Here is a 26,867-nt window from a genome sequence, read left to right as displayed (position 1 = left end):
TGGTTCCCACTCAGGCTTCTCGTCTCTTCGAAGGCTGTATATGCCTAAAATTGCACCTGCCAATTTGATCCCTCGGCTTTGTGGCGGTGGCGGTGGGGGGGGGGGGGGGTGGGGGAGGGATCAAAATCGGCTGCTACAATGGCGATGACCGTCTTGTACTGTATAACAAATAAATTTGATTTACAATCCACAGATCGAACGATTGGAACTGCGAGGGTCTTCAATGTCAGCAAGTATTCTTCAGTCCATTTTACAGCTTCCCTGCTTGCGTTCCCTTACTGTGCACGACATGAAGGTAATTGTAGATAATTATATTCCACCTGAATACAAGATTTTGTCTGTTTTCCCCCTTTTTGCCTATAGAAATCGTCTTGGGGTATTGAGCTTGTGACAGTCAGTTCCTTCGTGACAAGCAATGATTATCACGCATTATATCTTTTAGAGGAAAATGAGCAGTGTCTTTGTTCGCCAAGGACACTCATAGAACAAGGTTGGATGGTTCACAATTGTGTTACCGATCACAATATAATCCAAACACCTAGTGCAAAAGTTATTCCTTTATTTTGTACAAACCACTTTCGTGACATGAACATAAAGAGAGAAAAGAGAAGTTTTTTTAAGAATTGTTACACCGTTGGTAAAATACTGAAATGTTTCACTTAATTAGTGCTCCTACTGCAGGATACGATCATAGGCGGCGATTCGGGGGGGGGGGGTTAATTATTGCAGACATGTACCCTCGAGGGTATTGTTAGTTCACTTTCGAATGCAAATAAAAGACCGGCTCACAATGTTTCCTTCACGTCACTGATATTAAAGATATCCTCCAGAGAAAAAGAAAATGCAGGAAGAGATTTTTTTTTTCTATGCGATTTACGAAGTAAGTGGCACTTGAAGCAGTCCTGCTAAGCCATTATATTATACAGCTATGGACTGCTTTTGGGAACATTGTTGAAATGATTGACCCAATGAATCTCAACTCCTATTCTTTTTCTTGTCGTATGTCTCCTTTAACTTCGAACATTTTCTACTTGAATTTGTGTAATGTTGTGACTTGATTTGCGAATAGATTATTCTGTGTAAGTGGTGCAAACATCATTTCATGTTTCATGTCCATATTTTGGATTAGAACCATACTCAATACGACCGAATGTGGTTTCGGAGTCGCATTAAAAAGGGGAACTCATATATCTCAAAGAAATTGTATACTTTCCCATATATATTTGTAGATGATATTCTTCTGTTCTTTTTCAGCTTCACTCAATTGTGCTTACTGAGCCTGGTTCTGCAGCTGCAGAGGGACACAGCAAAGAGGTTTGTTCCATGAATTGCCGTGCACGTGATTGTATTTCAGAAGTTAATATCCAGTTATTTTTTTTTTTATTTCAATATCATATCCAAACGCTTGATTAAAGATCTAAAAAAATGGATTTGGTGACCCTTAAGAATAAGAAGTTCAATTCGTGTTTCCATATATAGGCATGATGTAGCGTGGCTGCAAACTTATCACTCGTGCATAACTGACTGAATTTGTTGAGTCAAGAAGTCGAGTTGCTCCAGCAATAAGTCTCTTTTATAACGTATCTATATTTTACAAAAATAATCTGTCAGGTATGCGTTTAAATAAAATTATTCATGTGTTAATCATATAATTTCAAAATTTCTCGTTGATTGCTTTCTTGAAAACAATACAATAGAATCGAAAACAATGCTTGACAAAGTGGGAAGTTGCAGAATAGCCCGTGTTATATGAAAACGACGGTTTTAGCTATGCTAAAAAGTAGATATGCTGGTCCTCTTTTATGGAATGTCTTGCCAGATAAGGTTCAATGTATTGTTTAGTCTTTTGTCATTTAGAAATAGTTATAAACCATTTCTTTGAATCAATAACTTCGTTTGACATATCATGCATAAATGAGTTTAAGATAAACTGCCTATTCACTTGTTTGTCGTATTTGTCGTAATATGTCTTGTCCATTGTGTTTTTAAACACCTTTATCATATTAATTGCTCTTTGTTTTACCAATCGTCACGGTCATCGTGATTATGATGATAGTGGGGACTTTGAAATAATTACTGCATAGCTATTGCACAGCTGCCTTTGTGTCCAAATTTATGCTGAGGCTAAACAAACCAAATTAACTATTTCTATGTCAACCACAAAAGGATGGCAAAACATGAAGCCAGCACATGGCCATCCATAGTGTGTAAAAAAGAAAAAAAAATCCTGATAAGTATTTTTCATATTCTACGCTGATACAATCACAATTTTCATACTTGTAAAGACAGAATTGTATGACCACATGTCCATATAGTAAAATTGTCTTCAACTTTAACTGAAATTCCTTCATCACATAACACTCCATTCAAAGTTACGGCAGTGAGTGTGTACGGTACTCGTTCTTCTTAACTTAATCACTTAATCTCTCTGCAGAGTGGTAGAGTGAGGAGTCCCATTGTCCATCTTTGTGTAGACATCCAATCGTTCAAACTTCTCCGGCAGCTAAATATGCACTCCCTTTGTCCCGAAGTGAAGAAAATCACTGTCTTTTTAGACGAAGAGGTCACCTTTTCCCCGGACCTGAGCACGGCATTGTCGCTCTATTCCCATGTCGTGGAGCTCGGGCTAAGGGGTGACATACAGAAATTCGTAGCAGACCATCAGTTACGCCAGGCCTTCCTAAAACTACGTGAACTAACCACACTGTCGGTCACTAATGAGTGTGTGGGTGATGAAGTGGCCGAGAAGTTGATCAGATCCGTAAGCTCCAACCCACATCTCAAGAATGTGAAGTGAGTGGATTGGTCTATTCTTTTAACCCTTTGCATGTCTGAACACTAGTCACTTTGAAATAGACAAATAAACGATTCCTATACACTTTACTTTCAATTTGATAAGCGTTGGCTTCATTGGCATCAAACTATTTAATATTGACATCAGTTTTCATCAGTAATTGTTCAACAAATTGAGCTCAGCTATTATTTTCTGCCTATACAATGTCGAATTGGTATAAACAGGTTTTTATCAAAGTCCCATATATCAACTAACTCTCTTAAATATATCACATATATATAAATAGAATCTAATTCCAATTTCTCATACTCCTACGAGGAACGTCTACGCAAACATTATTAAAAGTGGAAAGGAAGCGAGCATACTACTTGACGTTATTATATATATATATATATATATTCAGTAAGTGCATTTGCACTATATTACCTTGTTAAGAGTCCAACGCTAGGTTTGGTTGACCAGAGTAAAATAGATTGAATATTCTATATGATTCATTCATATTTGTGTGTGGAATAGAAATTGCAATGATCAAAGCTATACAACATGGATTTAGTGTGAGAGATTGTTTACAGACAGCAGTTAAGTTTACGATGCATCATGACTTTAAAAAGTGACGCTTTTTTTCCTCCCGTAGTTTCTCAAGAAGTAAGTGAAAAAGAAAGTAGCAGCATATACACCAGTCGGTTTTGATGCCCAAGATTACTGTTGTTCATGCGCACATTGATTTTTTTTTCTAGGCTGATCAGATGTGATACCACACGGAATCTGGATCCATTCGTAGCAAAGTTCGAGAGAGAAGGGAGATGCAACCTTACTGTAGAACATGGAACACCACATACCGGTAAAAAGTTATCTTTACAGTGACGACATATCCGTGGAAAATCAACGTAAAATTGTTAGACCTAAATATGATCAACGTTTTAACATTTTTAATTTGTCATGATAATGTACCCACAGATGAAGACTGAAATTCTATGACGAAAGACGAGGGCCATTATGTAGTCCTGCCGCGGTTAGTACTGTACAGAACACACGTTCATTTTTGAAGATCAGTGATGTGCCAGTTATGACAAGCCTGGATCCGAAACTAGTCATGAGGTCTGTGTTTGCCCCCATTTCTGCTTCTCCGTATTCCACTCTACATTCCTTGTGGCTATACCATTGTATTGCCCCCCCCCCCCTCCTCACAAAAAAAAACACGTTTATTGACGTGCATGATTGTGCAGCTTTACAACTTGTATGTACCTTCTTTTATGAAAGTGTCATCTGGACCTTTAATTGTGTCAATAGTAAAGTGTGTAAGATGATACCCTAATAACCTATTTCTTGTGAGTTCTTGACAGTCATTAATTTAGATAAAGACAATAACTAAACTATGCTTTGCTCTTATACACTTAATTTCATGATTGTTTTCACCGAAATATTTGTAACTGTGTGGTTGCTCTCCATGCAGAAACATACTGTACCTCTCTGTACCTGCATGTACCTCAAAGTTGAATTTGGGCGCTGTACTTTGTATATGAATTATCATGAAGATACATGTGAACTACATATATCGAAACCTGAATATTCATACGTAAATAAAAGCTATGAAAAATACAGAACTTCTTTCCAAATTTCTGTTATCATCAAATTTATTAAAGAATGTTTTAGGAAACGCAGTTTAGATGCGTACAACAGCGCTACATTTCATTTATTCAATACGTTTGAGAATATTCGTTTACCTGGAACTGTTTGAATGCAGTCTGTTCACCTTTATATTGTGTCATACTATAGTTATCTAAATTTAAGTTTCAAGTTGGGATTTCCTGGAGTTTGAAAGAAATTTGAAAAATAATAATTATGTATCTAAACTAAAACAAATTATTTCAACACAAATTTACTGACAGTTTATCTATGTGTTTACACTTTGACACTGCTATTTGTACTGTTTATATGACTTTTGTTTATAGCATGCAATCATTTTACGACCACGTGTTTGTTTTAATGTGATCTACTTCGGCTTTTGCATGATAGATCTGTGTAATTGATGGTAGTGAAATTTGATCGCACTTAATTGGATGTTTCATATTTGACCAAGCTACAGCTTCATGAATTGGAGTGCATGAAGAAAAGAAATGTTCCGTGAAATTGCTCCTTTATTCTGATTTAGTATTAACCATGGTTTCGCCGTCCGCGGACTCTGTGTAAGAAATTTAAATGTACATATGTATTGATTTTGTGTTTGATGCTGTAGGCAATGGTAGGATGTATATGAAAAAATATACATGAAGACACTTGTATATTGAGCATAATGATACCTCAATACACAGCTTGAAATGGACAGTAAGGGTTAGGGTTAGAATTATTTCCAATGTTTGTTTGGGTTTTTTTATCATTGATGTACGGAATGCTTATAGGAAAAATAACTCAACGTGCACCATGTAAGATCCAACTATCCAATGTGTTCGGTAATCATATAAGGTGATGTTTGCATGCAGTGTGTTCATATTTATTATCATGTTACAACAATACGTGAATTGGTTTTGTCGGATGTTGTATTTTTATATGAATATCATGAAGGTACACGTCTTCTTAAAATATCGAATCCAAAATGTACAGCTCAAAACATAGAGTTTCAAAATGTCAAATGTACATCATTTTAATTAAGGAATTAATGTGTACAGTGAACACAACTTGAACATCGAAGATTTCTGTATAAATCATTTACCCAGTGTTTTTGGAAGTATTTCTTTTCTATTTGTGGCTGTCTTTCTGTAGTTTATTATTCATGTTTATTGAATAACATATAGTACATATCCATAGACTGATACCTTGAGCTAAAATTTTAGTTTCTTGTATTACACTGTATTTTGCGCTGTTTTTACTGCTTTGACATATCATGATGTGCAAGATAATAATGTAGACGTATCAGTCATACAGCGCGACTCTATCACGGAACTACGTTCATTTTATGTGGTTTGACATGATATAAAGTTTTATATGGTACACGTAATTGTCATCTTACAGATCCATCCAGTTAGGCGAAATAAGTATGGAAACTTCATGTTTCCGATATGACAAAACTTCAAGACTTAGCGTATTAATAGAAGAACAGCAAATATTTTTTTCTATTTTAAGTGACTTCCTTATTCTGCATAATCAGTACGTATGAAACGTGATTTCGCCTTCTGAAGAAACGTATACACATTTTTATATGCATGATATGTTTGTTCTGAATGTTGTATTTTCTATATGAAATACTATGAAGGTATAAGTCTAATAAGATTAATACCTGAACGTGCACCTGTAGATAGAAACTTCAAATTGAACTTTTTAATTGTTTTTGTCACAAGTAGATAGTTGTATCCAATTACAGCTGATGGAAACTTTGCGTTGTGTTGGATTTTAGGTGAATTGTTTTGCATAGTCGTATTTCATTGAAAGTTAACATTGCTTTCAGACATTGTTGGTGAGGATGACGGTGCTTTGCACCGAAATGTTGACGAATCAATCAACCTATACTTATATTTCTGAATTACTGTCTGTATAGCTGTTGTAATAATTATCATGACCAGCAAAATGTGTAACTGTGTCGGTTATCAATGGTTATGGCAAACAGCTCTCGTGTTTTTGATAATGTAGTGTTCATTTCAGTGTGATCTAATTAGGTTATATATATATATATATATATATATATATATATATATATATATATATATATATATATAGTTACTGTCAGTTCTTACATTGTAGATCCACCATGTCAGTAAACTTACATGTTTGTTTTTATTGCATGCCTCCGATATGATAAGGGAATGTTTATACAAACTACAACTGGTATCCTGTAAGACGTCATTATTTCAATTATCTAGTGTGTTTGTTTGTCAGGCATTGATATATGCTGTCATGTACTGATGCAGTATGTTAATGTGTATATTATATCCACATCAACTGAGTTTGAATTTAGTATTTTGTTGAATGGGTAAGTTGAAATGTGAATGGTCTTATTTGAAATTACGCGGTTTTTTATTCAATAATTATTACTGACAATTGCAGTGTACATACGCCCTGAGAATGTGGTTGATTAAAGGAATCTTTGATATCGCATGTTGCACTATTTGTTTCGTTTTAGGAAAAACACGTGCAGCAAAATATAGACTTGTCTGCAATAACGTGCAACTCTATATCAATGATAGGTCAATTTAAAAGTGGTCGAACAATCAAGGCTTTTTATAGTTAATGTCATCCGTCATAATCCATCCTGTTTAATGATGAAATTATGTATCAGAGCTGCACGTTTCCCATATGACCAAATTACAGCTTCATGACTTTGAATGGAATGAAACAAAAAAAAACAAAAAAAATGCTTCATGAAGTGTTCCCCTTATTCTCATGCGCCGAGCTCTATCAGTAATGATAGACATGGTGCATTATAAATGTACTTTATTATTATTATTATTATTATTATTATTCTGCATATATATTAAATGACGATTTCCCTTTATCAATAGCCAGGTAAGGGTCTATTGTGAACATTTTCTGTGCATAAATTGTTTACTTTGGAAATTTTAATTGTATGTGAAATACATTGAAGTTATGCGTTTGCTGGAAATATCAGTGCCTAGATGTAGAGCAATGTATGGAAAACTTCAAATAGATCTTTTTAAGTGTTTTGTCATAATTGAGTTATGGAATGTTTGTATCCGCCTACAGCTGATGGAAAATTTGTATTTGGAAATTTCAGGTGATACATTTTGCATAGCCTCATTATTTCGATTGCCAATAAACAATGTTTTCAGACATTGTTAGTGAGGATGACAGATGGTGTAAAAGTACACCAATACATGATGAATCAAGCGATCTATATACTTTGATACTATAATTCTGCAGTGTGTCTCGTATTGCTTTTATAAAATTATGAGCGGAAAGAAAATTACGACTGTGTCAGTGTGAGCTAACACATTAAATTCTGTATAGTTACTGTCAACGGACAAATCCACCACCTTCAGATAAATTTAGACATTAGGACTGCATGCTGCCGATATGGGCAAAGGGCAGCTTTGATCCAAGGGCGTATTAGAATCAAACCAAGTGCTTCGTGAAAGGACTCCATAAGTAATGTGATGCCGTCTTCACCAGGTAAATGTGAAAGCCTTGCATTATGCCTGGCTTATTTGATATTAATATTGCATTTTGTATACAAGATACAATGAAGATGATATTATGAAGATTTTTACTCGAAATATTGATACCTGAATGTGCCTCTGTAAATGGAGAGGTTCAAGCACAATTGTCCAGTTTGTTTGTTTTGTTTGTTTGTTTGTTTGTTTTTTGGTTTTTTTTTTTGGGGGGGGGGGTTATCATTGCTTTACGGAATGCTTATAGGTACACAATTGGCATCCTGTGAGACATATATATATATATATATATATATATATATATAGACATATATATTACATGTTTTCGTCCTCCTCTTTACCATAAATCTATCTTCTTCTTCTGTTCCTCTTTGCTCTTTTTTTTTCTGTGTTTCACTACACATTCTATCAGCTTGATTTCCTCAGCCCATTTCGCATTAAATGACAAAACATAGTACCGCCACCTTCTTTCTTTAAAACCTTTAACTTATCCCTTTCATATCAAACCACATTACTTTAAATAACTGTACTTTTCAAGTTCCTTCGACAAACAAAAATGTTTCCGTTCAATATATGAAATATTATAACTATTCGCAGTCAAAATTCTTCTCAAGGTTGTCGTAGTACTGGCGATGATTGACTTCCTCACAGGGTGCAGTGAATCTTACCGTTAAGACTCAAAGAGTCTAGAATTTTCTGTATAGAGTCATCGGGTTCAAGAGCATGAGAGAGCTTTGACCACCCTATGAAGAGGTGCTCTACAATAATGACTTGATTAGGATGTTCATAATGGTTTTCAGGGGCATCTTCGTGCGTGCCATATTTACTCGAACATCGCCACATCATACAGCAGGCCAGCTTGTTTTATACCATTCACAAGTAAACAACCTAATATCCTGGACCCTATATGAGGGGCCACCTCAAACAAAACCGCATTCACACTCATATCAAATCGCGCCTGTCATTCAGTTTGTGCTCAAACAATTGCTGTTAATATGCATGATATCCTTCCTGACAATTAAGGCAAACATCACTGCCACTTCAGATTAAAGGGGCTAGGAGCGACCCAGCTTCTGAGAGTGTGCTGTATATTGATGGAGCACATACTCGATTGTTATCTGATAACACTTCTGTCCATAGACACAATATTCACTTATTACCAAAATGATTTTAGGCTTGTAGGGTCACGCGACTACAAACTTGAATGGTACCAATTCATAATTCAGCCATCAATAATAATGGAGAGACGAACGATATTATCATTCTTAGTATGAGTTAAGGGTTAGACGTAGTTCAACATCAAAGGCTTTTACACTAACTTAAAAACTATGGCGTCTCAAAGAAAAAAAAATGGTATGTACATAATCCCTCCCGACATGCCGACATCAAAGAACCATTACTAAAAGCAAAACATCTAAATGGTGACCTGTCTTAAGTGGAATACTGCAAATCACTGTACGTGGATGTCACCTAGTCCTTCGCTTACATCAGTGACATCACCAGCGCAGTTTATATACCCCAGCGATCAAGATTATTTGCAGATGAATGATTACTCTACCGAACCATTTCCAAACTAGCGGATAAGAGATAACCACAAAGTGACGTGAATTGACAAACTTGTATATTGGGCAAGTACATTTGGTATGAAATACGACACTCAAAGTGATCAATCATGAAGATGTCAAGAAATGTAGTCTTGGGCATATGCACTACCGGTACAATATATCTCATGCGTACTGTCGATGAACAGCTTCAAGAAGTTGACACCTACCTTTTTTTAGGCACTCACCTCGAAAACAACACACTTTGTTAATGGAATAAACGAACCCAACAAGGCAAAAAGGGCCTCGTAAAAAAAAAAGAACGTTTCTAATAAAGACCACCCCCTCCCCCCCCCCCCCCCACAAAGACACACACCTTCAACACGCGAGTATGGAATCTCGTCAATACCCAAAAAACCTGAATGCGTGGCCAGTTTTTACAAAACTGTGAATGGAGATGGATACGGTACAAGAAATGTCCGCAGACTTCGCCGCATCAGCGCCTGAACAAAATACCACAAACGAACAGAGCAACTCCACTACTATAATCCTTCGACAAACTTCTTTTTTTTTATATATATATGTTTTATTTCGAAATCACATAAAATCACAATATTTACAAATAATCATCAATCAGCAAACACGAGAAAAAGAAAAAAAAAGAAGAAAAAGTGACAAGAGCAATTCAGAGATAAAATAAAAAGAGAACCACCATGATTCATCAATAAGTAGTAAGGTAAAGCTTCCTCAAAGACCCCCGTCTCATAACACACCCAGGGAGAATGGCTCCCCCAGTGGGGTCCCCAGGTCTGAAAGAGGACCATACCCTCTTATTCAACGACAAAAGTCACACCTTATCCTACACAATCAAAATTTACTCATCTAATCATCCCTCAAAACTACACATTCTCAACTCATCTCGAGACATCTTTAGCATTGTAATTCAAACCACTACATAAAGCCTAAATCAGACCTGGAAATCCCTGACAGGAAAAGATTACATTACAGACTGTTAAAAAAAAAAAAAAAAAAAAAATTAGAGCCTAAAAAATTCCAAAACCATTGAGCAATTAGTTCATGTCCAACAAAGCTGGAGAAAACATAAAGGCCAGACAGAGGGCCGGCAAATTCACTAACTACAATGTAGTACTACACATGGTTGTACTTTGTATCAGCGACAGATCATGGAGATTCCAATGAGCAAAATACAATGACAAGTATTCGACAAACTTCTTCTTCCCCGACACCATTTTCCACTTCTACATGAAATTATAAAATCTAAAAGCACCGATGTATTTCGTATTTCAAGCATAAATGAATGAGAACTCAAGACAGAATTGCAATAACTTATTTCAAGTGTGCACTGTCATTACCTTTGCACTTTCTTCACGATTTGGTGATAGAATTTGGTACATCAACATCCGCTGATGTTTGTTTTATTCCAACGGTTACTTATTCCAAAGATTCGTTATTTACAAAACAAACAAACTCAACAGCAAATCATATACCTTGGACATGTTTGGATTTCTTAGTCCGAAATAGGGTATCTGAACGTTCGTAGCATTAATCATCCGAATGTTTGTTATTCCCAAGATATAAAAATGTTTTCTTACCCAAGCGGGGTCAAAAATAACATTGTCCAAAGATAGATATTGTGTACATGACTCAATAGGGCTTTTTACACTTGCAAATTTTTGCTTAGTCCCGTACCAACGGTGGGGCTAAGGGGGAGGGGGCCTTAGCCCACTTTCTGTTTACACTTGTTTTTGCGAAAGTGGGCTAGCCCCACCGATAATCCCGTACTATCTGGCCCTGCAAAATAGCAGGGTTAGCACCGCAATTGCGGTGCTAACCCCGCAATTGCGGTGCCAAGCAATCGAGTGTAAACAGAACGAAAAAATAATGCGGGGCTAAGCGACGGAGACGAAGTCCGACCCCCACTGACCAATCAGAAACGAGGTAATCAAGTGCTGCCGGTGCGTGCGTGTACTTGTACAGTGCACAGCGTAGTCATGAATATTCATGTGGTTTGGAAAGTACGGGGCTAAGAAATATGAGTGTAAAAAGGTCAGTTTTATCCTTAGTCCAGGACAAGAACTTAGTAAGGGATTTATTGGCGAGTGTAAAAAGCTGAAAAAATTGGTAAGGGAATAACGATAGTCCTGCACTGCAAAAAGTCCGGTGTCATTTCCAAATTTTAAACTGTTTTTTGAAGAGTTTCTTAGTAACTGCACTTCTTGTTGATTTTTAATTTAAACAAGACGATCAAGAATTTTACATTAAAATACTAGATTTTTGAAAAAATGTGAAAATGAATTTACACCAAAGTAACACCAGCTGGTGTGGTCCCTTATTGAAGCTGGACGGGTGTTAAACCATTGATATTAACACCAGCAAATATCAAATCGACACCATGTAGTGTCATTTTTGAATTAACACCAGTACAGTGTCAAAATAACACCAGGTACAGTGTCAAATTAACACCACGAAGTGTCAGGTGAACACTTTTCAACACCATCACAGTGCATTTTTAACACCTGTGGGTGTGGTCCTTTATTGAAGTTTGATCGGTGTTAGATTTAACACCCGTGGTGTTAAATCTAACACCGATGTTTTTACAGTGTGGGTCAGAGAAAGTACGGGGTTAAGAAACACAAGTGTAAAAAGGGCTAATGAGTTACGGCGGTGATTGGGAAACAGCAATTCGAAAGAAACGAAAGTGGACAGCTAGGGTATATTAGAAGTCATTTTGTCATACATTGCGCGGTCTCGATCACGGCAAGATTGATAGCTTTGTAATTGGACAATTTTTACGCCTCCGACATGGAGTGTCGCTAGAGGCATTGTGTTTTTTCGGGTTGTCCGTCCGTACGTTCGTGATCAATTTTGTGGACAGCTTAATTTGAAAATTGTTTTTAGATAGCCTAATGAAACTTGGCAATGCAAATTCTAAACGTTTCATCATTTCCCCCATATCTAGTGTATACACATGATTATCCAGATAAAGATTTGCTGGAGAAAGTGTTCGGTCATGGGGTCAAAGGCCAAAGAACAAATGAAAAATAAATCCTAAAATCTTAATTTTTCTCCATATCTCGGAAATGTCTCAAGATATCATCATAAAACTTAGAATTATACGCATGTACTGCTTGACAGAGAGTCTCTCTCGAATTACGGGGCTATGGGGTCGAAGGTAAAGGTCAAAGGTCAGCTGAAAATGATAAAATTCTATCTAATGCTGGAACTACACCTTTTCTCCATACGTTAGAGATTACTCGATGCATAAACCGAATAAAACTACATACATGCATTACTGTACAGTGATTTTGTAGGGATAGATTTTGGCCATGGGGTCAAACCTCAAGGGAAAATGAATAAATGGCACAATTTGTTCACATAATTTGAAAATAGCTCAAAGTACTATCATGAAAATAGATGTTACCAGTAAGTATTCATTGAAAGATTTTTGGGCAATGGGGTCAAAGGGCAAGAGTTAATAAAGGTCAAACAAAGGTCGACAAAACTACCAAAATGCTCTACCAATAAATCTCATTAAATCCACCTAAAAGAATGTTATTACACTTCTTCATCATGCAGATGAGAGTATGAAATGCATGTTGAAATATTATGCAGATGAGAGATATATCGCTGTCATGTCGCAAATGCTGTGCGTGTTCAATCACGTTTGCTCCCATGAGCAGCGACAAGTGATACTCATCTCAGTTGAATGGCGGTCTGACTGATGAAGGAAAAACAGCTATATCTATCTATACATATATACATATATATATATATATATATATATATATATATATATATATAAGTTTCAGTTCCATAAGCTTGTATGTTTGTATTTGTCTTGTATAATTGTACTAAAAACTATGTGTCGATATACTGTTTGTCATAAATGACATGTACATGATCCTATCTGATGTAACGGAATTAAGCAGAAATAAATCATATCAAATCAAATCAAATCAAATATATATATCGTCGGTACCACTATGTATCTGGCGTTTATAACCTGACGTCTGCTGATATCTATTACGATTAACTGTCAAACTGATTAAGAAGATTTGTCAAACTGTGAGCAAACACTACCATCAATCATTCTTTTGTCAACCCTTCTCGAGGTAGGTAATTATAGATTGAACAGAGATCATCTTTTCTGAGTATTTGTGGAAGGGGAAAAATAGATAATGGCAGAAAGATTACCTCCGTCAAAAGACAAGCGCAAGTTTTATGATGACATGATATATTTTTGTCTGTTTGTTTAATCGTAAAAGTGTACCCTCCTATATGTAATTGCCCGACAAAATCTCGTCAAAATGAGGCATTTTCGGAGGGTTATATCGTTCATGCCAACAGACATTGTGTTCCACTGTACCTGATAAGACGGCAGGAAAGACAAACGGAGATGAATCGTATTTGAGGACAGGTCCGCATCGAAGACATCTTGTGTTCGATCGTGAGCTTGCTTCTCTCCAGTGCTTTGCATCGATGTACATAATAATAATTGACAATGACGTTTCCATGAGATGGAAGATCCGGGACACTTAATGTTTATGAACGGATTACATTTTCATAAATGCTGGTCCCGTCACATCATGTCACAACTAGGATACTCATTTATCTGCAGGAAATTGCTGTCGGAAGGAGAACATTATCAATAAAAGGATTCGGCTTCGATCGACAGTATACGTTATGCAGACCGTCTGATACAACTGAAATGGTACAGGAATTAGTTCCAATAGGCCTCTGAAAATGGATTTGCAACCTGGAACAAACCAAACCATTTTCGACGTTCGGGTTAGAAGTCTTACAGTTTCTAACTTCGTTACCATTTACTCCTCTTTGAATATCTTCTTGGCAGTAGGTCTCAATGCATTTGCTCTGATAGTTTTGGGCGCTCAACGTAATTTGAGAGACATCACAAGAATACTCTACAAAGTTTTGATGTGTTATTCGCTGTCTCTCGGCATCACCTGGAACTTGTGGACACCGTTGTGGTTCAGGCTCGACAGTCTCCGTTTCTGCTATTTACAAAGCCTGATATTTCCCTTTCCCTTCCGATCAAGCGTGATCACCGTCACAGTGTACCACTGTTTGATCTCCTACGACAAATATTGTCTCATCTCTAAGCCGCTCCGATACCACTCTCTCCTTCACGTTAGAGCCACTAAGTGGGTACTCCTCTCCATCCACTTTGCCATTAATGTCTACTCAGCGTTGTTTTTCCCAATTCCAGGCAACCCATTCACTGATTTTTTCATGGGAGAATGTGTATTTGGTGAAACATTCTTATCGGAGTCCTGGGTATCTATAGTTCAGTCATTGAACGTGGTTATACCGGTCTCTGTCGTTCTGGTAATCACTACAGTTATTGACGCTCTGTTGATTGCAATTGCAAGGAAGCAGTCAAGACGCGTGTTTGCCGAAAGTATCTACTTTAAGCAAAAGCCACGGACTGTACAGTTAAAGTCTATTTTTGACCGTGTGAGGTCGCAGCATGCTTCCGCACAGAAGGCTGACATCCAACAAAGAGAAGATTTACACAGCAATCCCACGGGTTCCATACTGAAGTGTGAAGAAGAGACAGACGATACTCACAGTCTTCGGGGAAATACGGAAAGGAGCTTCTCCACTGCAAACGCTACCGCGAAAAATACGCGTAAGATTTCTCGAGTAGTTACGATACAAAGATCACGTGAATGTCAACAAGGAAAGTCTTCTTCAAGTCGACAGTACCCTGTAGCTGTAGTTCACAAGGAGAGGAAGGTGCGCGAAGAAATATTTTTCAACAGCCCCGCGAACAATCGTGAATTCCGATATCGAGTGAAGGGCCTTGTTTCAGTTGTAGTTTTAACTATTTCATTTTACGTCTGTTGGATCCCCAAACTTCTGACTTATCGAATCGAAGACAGGTATGCCATTTACCTAGACGCCATAGGCTCGATGTACTGTTGGCTACAACCTTTGGTGTACCTCGTCACTTTCAAGGAGGCACGACAGATATCATGGAGTTTTCTCAAAGAAAATTTAAGAATGACATTTAGAACACATGCAACTGAATTCATGAATGCAACATAGGTGCAACATATAGGGCGTCCACTAGAGCTTCCACAAGACTAGGAAAGGCTGTGGAAGCAAGTTATGTCTTTTCGGCATTCTTTTGGCGTCAGACGTTTCTTGGGACGTTACTACAACTCTAGGCACATTGACTGCAAATATACCTGGGAGTGTCCGGGGAATAGGCCTACTGATCGCAGCAGGACATCGCAGACGCGTCTAAAGAATCACACGAGGAGTTGTATATCATGCAATAGGACAATCAGGATGACTCTCAAATAAGCATTGAGATACGCAGACAGTATGAAGATAGAGTGCAAACTTATAGATTCTGAGTCAGGTCAGTCTTTCTTTCTTTTTTCATATGCCTGCTAGTGTCATACCTGGTCCCCTCTCGATCCTTTCCTATTCCTGGGCACTAGCTGCCACCATGCAGTCACGGAGAAATCAGGCACAGGGCCACCCCTCTCCCCTTTGGAACCGAATCTTTGTTGCTGGGTTGCTGTGTCTCAGTAGTGACTATAGATTTATATTACGTTTATTAATTTTACACAGCTAACAAAAGAAACCATTCTTTTACATTTTTACACAGCAGATTATTTCAAAAAAAAAAATCCCTAAACTAGAAGTGAACTTTTCAGGGGCTGAAGAGGTCTGCTTCCTCTTGTAGAATCGGTACACACAGAATCTACAATCTTCATCTTTACCTTGGTTTTTGGGTCCTTTGGAGTGCCGACATGTATCTGGTTTACTTTTCGTATTTTACTGGCAGAGAGTAAAATGTCCGCAGCGGCTTCGCGCACTCGCTTATGGAGGTCCGCATCGGGTCCGCGCTTTCCTGAAACATTCTGGGTGACTACGGTACCGCTGGCCTTCGCCAAGCTAGATGCTTTGAGGAGCTTTTCGGGAGGAAGCGTTACATTAAGACGGAAGGTCTTGACGTTGTCCTCACGACAAAGTTGCCGACGGTGTAAGGATGTCAGGTAATGTTATCCACTCCTGAAGGTACGGACGCGCCCGGACGTGCTCAGGATTGATAAAGACAGTTGGCGGCATTTTTCAAGAACATGCCGAGATGTTGAGGAAGCAATACTGATTTACTGAATTTGTCCGCGCCCTACTGGACCCAGGTTTTAGCGGACATTCAGAAAACAGTATAATATTTTGTGATATATGAACACTGCACCTCTAATTGTCGTTATTATTTATCATCTTGATGCTTCATATGACAAGCTTTATTCATTCATATCAAAATGTCTGCATGAAAAAAAAAAAAGACTTACACTGCCATCTCCCCGAACAACTCATGTACAGATTCAACTACAGTGCATTTCATTTGAGGCAACACCATATAAGGGAAACGAGTTTAACAGATGTAAGCCAACCTGTGTGAAAACAATCATTGAGTAATAAAAACTGGCCAAGATGCTATTATGAAGCAGGTATACTGTGGTGTGTTGTCATCATTTGTCTGATATGAAAGTGGGGAAGAAAATTAAAAAACAAAAAAGTGTATCGAGACAACAGGAGAGTAAGAAAAAGAGAAAACAAAGAGACAGAGAGAGAGAGAAAGAGGAAAGTATGGAGACTTGATTTTAGTGGCACGTCAATCATTGGGTATACTCGGAAATAATTTTAGAACACAGAATGCACTTAGCACGGAGATGCAGTTCCTGTAATAAGGGCGACATATTAGTTCATGGGCGAATACAATATTTGGTCGTAGAATACGATAATGCCGTCAGGAGCAGAAGCGTTTGTTTTTCACAAAGCAAGCGTGACACTGCTGAAGATCCTGGAGAAGAGCTTACAATGTGTATTAAAAGGCATACGCATATCCTGCAGATTCGCCACAGCGCAAACAAAGCAAGATCAATCCGCGTGTTGACTTTCGTCGAGAGAAAACGCTGTTGTCGTGCCCGTACAAGATTTTCTGGAGTTATCATGGCAAAAAGACGGGCATCGATATTTTCATGGGATTTAATCAAGTTTGTCCCATGGTGATGAGGGAATACAAAACAGCGGGTGTTCTTTTCATGCATTGTCTAGCTTAAAAAAAAAAATCCACACAAAGGCTCAACTCTAAAGATTCTATATCATGATGATATTTACCATCATTTGACATTTCTCTTTACTGATGTCACATCACATCACCGAAAGGGGTAGTTGTAAGGAAAAATAAAAGGTTCCAAGTACATTTCAATCTCTGATAAACATATCACTATAAAATAAGGACGAAAAATTTAATAAGATTTACTCTGTGCAAAGTCATTACTTTATCATTATTGTCATTATCACAACTAGTATCGCCATGGTTTTTCTTTTAAACCGATACAGTAGTAATTCCTTAATTAGTGACGAATAAGGGATAAAACGAGCCGTAACCAAAGACTTAAAGTCTAATCTAACGGTGTCATCTTTTTTGCCTTAAAATATCTACTGATGGTTTTCAAATTCATGACATCCCTTTGAGATTATGCGGTCTTGAGCACTCAGATGATTACAGTTGTCATTCTTCTTCCGATGAGCAATATTTTCACTTTTTTTTTTTACTCTCCGACTTTAATCAAACTAATATCGTGACCTGCGCGCTTAAAACAAATTAAAAAGTGATTGTTAGTTTACTGAACTACCGGCCTGAAATACTACTATTATTGTGTTCAACGTTGACTTTACACATTGATATGTTATATCTTGTCTAACTGCAGAGGCTTAATACACAAGGACTATAAACGTATAGTAAGTGAACTTTCCGTCTTCATACCAGAGGCAATGCAAGAACAACCATGCTACCAATCAGGACCATCCCTAAATCATAATTCCGTCTAATATTCCAGGAGTTCTTTGACGCTCGAAGAGGACTTCATAGTCAACTGATACGTCACACTCAGCAACTCTTTCCAAAGTACATCGAACTGTAGATGTTTCCTAGTCGTAAAGGCAGCTAGTTGCAGCGCGGTATACTAGTAGATTTAGAGAAAAGAAAAAAAAATATCATGTGATATTTTCAAGACTCATGTGAATGGATTTAGTCGGGGAAGAGGATGCGCAGGAAAGGACTCAAGAGGTATGTTTAATAATGACAGCATATCAGCATGCCTGTTCACAAACTGTTTGTTCGTGTTTCTCGCACTACACCCAACCTTCTCGCGGGGAAATTAATGGTGTTTAAAACATATCACTCGCGATCATGGCGATGAGAGATGTTTTGCTCTGTAGCAGAAGGAAATACTATTTTGTGTCTTCAATATGGCAGAAAAGTTGAAGCAGTTATCAACTGCCTAGCACTGAAGCGTCACGGGACTCGGCGTTAAATATCTTTTATCAATATTGATCGAACAATAAATCTCTCTCATTTCTACTTTTGCACCGCTGGTTTGGAGGTCGTTTTTCGCATTCAACGTTCAAAATGGATGTAAGAGAGTCAAATGACTCCAAGAACACCAACGACGAACAAGTACAACTCGGCTTCACTGTGTACTCTGTCATAAACCTCCTTCTAAATCTCACCTTCAATTTGTTTGCTCTGACTGTAATACGCCTTCAGTGCAATCACAATGAAATCACGAAATTGCTCTATCAAGTCCTGATGTGCTGCACCTTGTGTCTCGGTGTCTCGTGGGATATCTGGTCGCCTCTGTGGTATATTCTGGACGACCCGATGTTCTGCAAAGTACAAAGCTTCATTTTCCCGTACATCCACCGATCATCGATGATAACGGTTCCCGTCTATCACTGTCTCGTTTCATACAACAAATATTACCTGGTGTCAAGGCCGTTCCGCTACCATTCTTTGCTATACGTGAAGCACACAAAGCGAACTCTCGTCATCCTGCATGCTTTGATCTACTCCTATGCAGCCATCTTTATGCCAATCCCGGGTAACCCCTTTGTAGAGTACTTCGAGAGAAACTGTTCGACAGGCGCTATACCCTTCATGCAATCTTGGGTTTCCATCATTCAGGCACTCTACTTGGTTATTCCGATATCTCTCGTTCTAGTTGTCACAACACTCACAAACATATTACTTATTCTTATAGCCAGAAATCAGTCGAAACGCATATCAAGTGAGACTTGGTTATCCCGAAGTAAAGTAGTTACTAGACCCACTAACACTGGAATCAGTCGCGTGAGAGAGTGCTCTCCCCCTAGTGGTAACATACCATTCAGTGTATCTGCTTGCATAAGCGTAATGTCGACTCCTGAATTCCTGTTGCCTACATCAGGGAGAGAGGATAATACTCACCAGATTCTTGTCAATTCTCGTCAGTTCAATTCCTCAGCCACGCCGAACAAACGCTTCCAGAATGAACAATACAGAAACAACCCTTTTGAGTGTGTTGAATGTTTTCCTGTCAATTGTGATTCGGGGCTGGATGGGAACGGTGTAGTACGTTTTACAGCTCCTAAAAGGTCGATGCAAACCCTTAATCCACAGCCATATTGTGTCTCCTCTGCCACTGATGACTCACAGTTGCCTGGAAACGGCTCGACATATCAAAGAGGTCCTAAGGAATCATCTCATCAGAAATTGAAGCCCAGTAATGGCCATCACACCAGACCTCCTGTAAAAGGTGTGATATCGGTGTTGGTTTTGACAGGATCGTTCTACATCTGCTGGATTCCTTTGCTGGTATATTACCTCATTGGAGACGTTGCATCCGTACCTTATCTCGATATGGCGGCATCATCGTATTGCTGGCTGCAGCCGCTCGTGTACATTGTTACTTTCAGGGAGGCCAGAGAGATCAGTCTACGGCTACTAAGGTGTCGGTTACAATCCCACAACGTATCACCTGACGTCTGATCGAGCTGAACAGCAAAGAAACGCATCTGTTCATCAAAAGTCTTTAATCAATATTCTATAATAATAATTGGGTTAAACTGCCATGTATCAGCGCTAGTACTGTTGCTATATGCTTTGTTGTTGCTTTTTCCCAATATACCTCTTACAATGCATCATTTTGATATGCCATAAATGTGTTGACAGCAGCTTGGTTAAAGATTTGTCTTTGTACTGAGACAAGCCAGATATCTGTGGGAAATCAACATTCCACTATGAAAGTAATTAGATTTTCATGTTATAGCGTATGTTTCTTTCAGAGGTGGGGAGATTCAGATTATTCGTCTAATCATCACGATTTCAATCCATTTTCCAGATCTCTTTCTTGAATGAAATCAAATATTAGTGACCAACTCTTTTCTTTTAAGTACAGGACCTATGCAAAGTGACTCTTTTCACATACGTAATCGTGCATTGTACTACGTAAGAAGCAAGTGTTTGTCCTTGAGAAAACTCATAGCGTATGAATAGACATCGACAATAGACATCTACATCTAAGCGGGTTAAATCCGTTATCATCATGACAGGCACGTATATTGGGTGGATTCTGTATCTTCTCCTCTGCATGGTTACAGGAGACTTGCACGGTTCCTGTATTTGATGCCATCAGCTCTACGCATTGCGGGTTACAGCTTTTCCTTTACCTTGTCACAATCAATCAAGCAAGACAGGTTACCATTTTCATGTTCAGGAAAAAATTGAAAAACAAAGTGATGTCATGGCGTGTGATTGGGTGAAGCGTTTTCCTCAATTTCCTTTTACAGGAGAAGGGGACGTGATAATTAATTGGACGTAAGTTGACTAAAGTCAGATACTCCGTTGCCGTGTGTAGGGCGGAGTCTGGTGTATAAATGACTGAGGCGATGAAGGGGAACAAAGCAAAATAACAATAACAAGAAAGACCGATGTTGGGAAAGTGCTTTACACGTGGATATCATAATGTCTATCAACATCGAACTATCACGTGGTCGAGCTTGATTGAGATGGATCGTAGCCCATCACACTAATAGCAAACACATGGTCTTGCATTGTTATTTTTGAATGTAAACATTTCGAGGAAGCCGTATGTAGTGAATTCAACAGCGGTCGTGTTTTTTTTTTTTTTTTTTTTTTTTTTTTTTACTGTCAAAACTTTCGCGCACTAATATCATTCATGTCAACAGACACTGTGCTCCACTATACTTCATTACAACAGCATGGAAAAACAAACGCGATTAATAGTAATTTAGGTTGCCATCGCAGGTCCACATCGAAGACTATTCAGTCGTGCTGTCTTCTCTCAAGGTACAGTCGTATAGAACGCTTCGATGTGCATACTAGCAATTAACCTTTTGCATGCGACAATAATTTTCTGTCCATGCTTATGTCTGTGAAATATGTGCACCAAAAAGAAAAGTCCTTGGCTGAGACAGGATTATTGACGAACCCATGAGAGGGAGGATCTAATGAAAATCTGGAGATAAGGAAAGCGATGATTCTGACCATGAACGAAGAGATCAAAGCTAGATTTCGAAGCAAATCATATTCTTGGAAGAGGTGTTCGTTGAGCATGAATCGATCTCCTTCGCATGTGTTGGAATTAAGATTAAGGATTCATGTCTTCATGAATGCTGATCCTGTCGAATACCTTCAAAACCTCAATAACAGAATAACTAGGACCTATAGCTGTCAGTGAAAATTACAAATTATTAGCTTCTTGCCTACGTTTCAGTTAAGTTGAAATTCCGTTTTGCAGACTTTTGAATAGAATTGCAAATGTTGAGGAAGTTTACTCATCTTCGGAAAATGGATTTTCCACGTGAAACAAATCACACCATCTTCGAAGTTGGCACTCAATTTTCGTTGTTTTCTGATTTCTTTACTGTTTACAGTTCTCTGAATATCCTCTTGGTAATTAGTTTCAATACATTCGCTCTGATGGTTTTACGTGCCCAACGTGGTCTAAAGGACACCACGAGAATATCATATTATTTCTGTGAAGCGCTGTGATACATGTCCACTCATGTCCACTACATAAGTACCAATATTGTATTGTATTGTGTTGTACTGTATTGTATTGTATTGTATTGTATTGTATTGTATTGTATTGTATTGTAGCAGAGGGGTGTCTCTTTCAGAGAAGCGAGACTGGAAACTGTTTTCATATTCAGGCAAAGATTAATTAACGAGGCGATGTCATCGAGTTTGATTGGGTGAAGAGTTTTCCTCAATTTCCCTTTACAGGAGAAGGGGACGTGATAACTAATCGGACATTATAAGTTGACTTTTAAAAGTCAAATAGTCAGTTGCCCTGTGTACAGGGCGGAGTCTAAGGTATGAATAATTAAAGCCACGAAGGGGAACAAAGCAAAATAGCAACAGCAACAAACAGATGGCAATGTGCTTTACACTTGAATATCATAATACCTATTAACATCGAACTATTACATGGTAGAGCTTGATTGAGTGGATCGTAGCCCATCACACTAATAGCAAATATAACTATCAATCTTGCTTTTGTCATCACTAGATATAGGCATTTCGGGGAAGCCGTGTATAGTGAATTGAAAAGGAGTCGTCTCTTTTAAGTGCATAAATACACGTAATACCGTTCATTTCTCCTCGTCTCAGTTAATTTAGTCATCATAATGTACCTTGCTCCACCAAATTGCCTGAAAAAAATTAATATCATTCGTGTCAACAGACACTGTGCTCCACTGTACTTCATAAAACAGCATGAAATTCAATCGCGATTTATAGTGAGTGAGGCTGTCATCGACAGTCCAAGTCTAAGGCTGTTTAGTCGTGCTATCTTCTCTCAATGGTACAGTCGTAGCAATGCTTTGATGTGCATACTAGCAATTTAGCCTCCGCATGCGACAATAATTTCCTGTCCATTGGTAATAGTGTGTGACATCTGTGCACAAACAAGAAAGCCATTGGCTCAGAAAGAGATAATAACGAATCCATGAGAAGGAAGATCTATTGCTAAGGAAGCGATGATCTGATTCTGGCCGTGTACATGTATGAAGAAAATTAATGATCAAAGTTAGATCTGGAAGAAGAGCGTATGCCTGCAACAGGTGTTGAGCATGGATTGAATCCCTTTTCCTGTCATAACACTGTGTTGGAGTGAAGATTAAGGATTTACACCTTCATGAATGCTGATCCCGTCGGCTACCTTCGAAAAATCAACAGAATTATAACTGTCGGCGAAAATTACAAAATATTGGTTTCCCGTCTACATTTCAGTTAAGTTGACATTCCGTTATGCACACTTCTACATAGAACTGGAACGTTTTCAGGAAGTTTACTTATCTTCTGGAAATGGATTTTCCACGTGAAACAAATCAAACCATCTTCGAAGTTGGCACTGAATTTTCTATATTTCCTGATGGCATTACCGTTTACTGTTCTCTGAATATCTTCTTGGTAATAAGCTTCAATACATTCGCTCTGATGGTTTTACGTGCTCAACGTGGTCTGAAGGACACCACGAGAATACTTTACAAAGTTTTGATGTGTTATTCGCTGGCTCTTGGCATCACTTGGAACTTGTGGACACCACTGTGGCTCAAACTCAACAGTGTCCGCTCCTGCTATATACAAAGCCTAGTATTTTTATTTCCATTCCGATCAAGCGTGATTACTGTCACAGTGTACCACTGTTTGATTTCCTACGACAAATATTGTATCATCTCTAAGCCACTCCGCTACTACTCTCTCCTTCACGTTAGATCCACGAAGTGGGTACTCCTAGTCCTGCACGTTGTCATGAATGCCTACTCAGCGATCAATTTCCCGATACCGGGCAACCCGTTCCTTGATTATGTTGTGCATGAATGTGTATCTGGTGAATCATTGATAGCAAAGTCGTGGATATCGATTATCCAGTCCCTGTCCATGACTATACCGGTTTCTTTTGTTCTAGTAATTGCTACGATAATTGACGTTATGCTAATTGCAATCGCCAGAAAGCAGTCAAGACGAGTGTTTGCTGAAAATGAACACTTCATCAAGCAAAGATCCCAGATTGCAGCATATAGTTCTCAGTTTTTCAGTATGAGGCAAGAACAAGCTTCGGATTCCGCACAGACAGATAGATCGTCACTTAGAGACCTTCTTCGCAGCTGCAAGACCCGATCCGCCATACTGAAGTGCGAAGCCGTTTCGTCTGTGGAGTCGTACAGTGTCAGAGGTGAGACTGACATGAATTCTCCCACTTGCATTGTTGAAAATGTCAATTTTCACTCTGAGGACATAAATGCTACGGATAAATATCAGCACAAAATTCATGCAATTTCTGGGGGGAAAGGGTCGCGTGTGTACCCACAAGGAAAGTTCATCTCGAGTCAGCAACAAAATGAGGTCAAGTTTTCTGTTGATAATACCTGTGTGATCAACGGCAACCAGTCATATTACGGTATAAAAATAATCTACACACAGAGGAAGATGCGCGAAGAAAAAGTTGTAAACATCCCTAGGACCAACCGTGAATCACGCTCAGGAGTGAAAGGCGTTGCCTTCATAATAATTTTGACTGCTTCGTTTTACGTCTGTTGGATCCCAAAAACTCTGTCATACCTACTCGAAAACAGTTGCGCTTCGTACCTAGATGCGATTGGCTCGTTGTGCTGTTGGCTGCAGCCTCTCATGTACCTTATCACGGTCAGAGAGGCACGGCAGATATCGTGGCTCATTTTGACAAGAAAATTTAAGAATTAGAATAGGAACACAAGAAATACCATTGCATTTCAAATATGCAGATAGATGCAACTGAGAGGGCATTTATTCAATAAAACAGTTGTGAAATCTTTGAACTGCACCAATTTTTGTTTTGATAGTCCATGGAGCAGGCCTCATTCATGCGTATAAAAATGTCGACAAGAACGAAGGAAATTAATGAACTGCCGTCCCTCCTGGGAGACAATTGAATTATTAACGTTATATACAAGTAAGAGAGTTTTGGTATGAATAAATCTTCACCTTTTGAGAGGTGCTTACATAGTTATGTGGACAATCATTCCATTGGGACCTGATATCTATGACCTGAAAGCTGAAAAGGGAAAGGCTTACTCTTGAGAAAATTTCATAATTACAGTCTTAATCTCTGAAGATGATGATAAACACTGACATAGAAACTTTTTATTCAGACCTCACATTGAGTTCATTTCATTTGAAGCAACGCTAGATAAGAGTTAAGGTAATGAAAAAGTTGTGAGTTTAACATTCCAAAAACAAACATGGGATGGTTCTACGTTCAGTCAATTAGCCAAGATTCTTTGCTTGAAGAAGAGGGATTGTCGTATATGTTGCACTCGTTGTGTGGTAGGAAAATAGGGAGGTATACCACAAAAACTGAGACGAGATGGCACTAAGGTGGAGAGAAGGAAAGAAAGAAAATGGACAGAGAGGAAAAACGATGTATTGAAGACTCTGCCGAAGGTTACGTTGATGAATTCAGGAGAAGTGTTTCGCACTTTACCATGTACTTTATTTCGATCATTTCTGGGTTTTTTTACTACAATGTATAATTACTATAAGGTCCTCCTCAATTGTTTTACATTCTTTTCGATACATAATGTTCTGTTCACCTTATTCTCTGTTATCAAAAGAAGTGTAACTTATATGTTTTGTCGAAAAATGAAATAAACTTTGAATCGAATTGAATTGAAATTGTTAGTGTTTAAAAGCAAGCGTGGATGTGGATAACGCCTCCATGAAAAAGCCACAGATTCGTCAACGCGCAAAGAAAGGTTCATCAATCCGCGTGTTGATTTTCGTCAGGGGAAAATGCTCTTGTAGTGCCCATACATGATTTTCTGAAGATATCGTAGCTAAAAGCGAGGCACAATATTTCCTACAGAAAATATTCAAATAAAAAATACAAAAGACGGTTGTTCTTTTGTGCATTGTCTGGCACAATAAACAAATACACACGTTTACTGATATATTACTATGTGTTCAACGTTGACTTTATAAGACATTGACTATATTATTGTATATTATGTCTAACGGCTGAAGCCTTACACACTGGGAAATTTAAATAGAAACGTATAGTTACTGAACTTTTTCTCCTCGCACCTGAGGCAATGCAACGACGACCATGTAACCAATCAGGGCTTTCAGAATTCCCTCTAATATTACACGAGTTTGTTCACACTCGAGGAGTAATCTATAGTAAATTGATACGTCACACTCTGTCACGATTTCAAAAGTACATCGAACTGTTAATCTTTCCTAGTCGTCAAGGCAGCTACTTCTACCGATGTATACTAGAAGATTAAGAGAAAGAAAACAAAATCATGTGGCATTTATAACACTCATGTAACTTGTGAATTTTACATGTTCACTTGTAAGATCAAGCTAACACTGGTCACCATGCGTGCTTTAATCTGCGCCTATGCAGCATTATTTATGCCAATGCAAGGTACCCCGGGCCTTTGTAGAGTACCTCGAGAAAAGCAGTTCAACAGGCGCCATACCCTTCATGCAATCTTTGGTTTCGATCATTCAGGCAT

General features: G+C 38.2%; 1 protein-coding gene across 1 annotated transcript in view; it reads left to right on the top strand.

Annotated features, from left to right (window-relative positions):
- The window catches only part of LOC140245216 (uncharacterized), a 41,742-nt gene extending 37,452 nt beyond the window's left edge, over window positions 1–4,290 (top strand). The window contains exons 26-29 of the mRNA XM_072324804.1: window positions 1,255–1,314; window positions 2,435–2,793; window positions 3,532–3,635; window positions 3,752–4,290. Coding sequence (XP_072180905.1) covers window positions 1,255–1,314; window positions 2,435–2,793; window positions 3,532–3,635; window positions 3,752–3,762 — 534 coding nt within the window. The 3' untranslated portion in view covers window positions 3,763–4,290. The remainder of the gene's footprint in view (window positions 1–1,254; window positions 1,315–2,434; window positions 2,794–3,531; window positions 3,636–3,751) is intronic.
- The last annotated feature ends 22,577 nt before the right edge of the window (window positions 4,291–26,867 follow it).

This window comes from Diadema setosum, chromosome 22 (genome assembly GCF_964275005.1).
Source record: "Diadema setosum chromosome 22, eeDiaSeto1, whole genome shotgun sequence".
In the NCBI taxonomy this organism is placed as follows: domain Eukaryota; kingdom Metazoa; phylum Echinodermata; class Echinoidea; order Diadematoida; family Diadematidae; genus Diadema; species Diadema setosum.
This window is presented reverse-complemented; position numbering and strand designations above follow the sequence as displayed.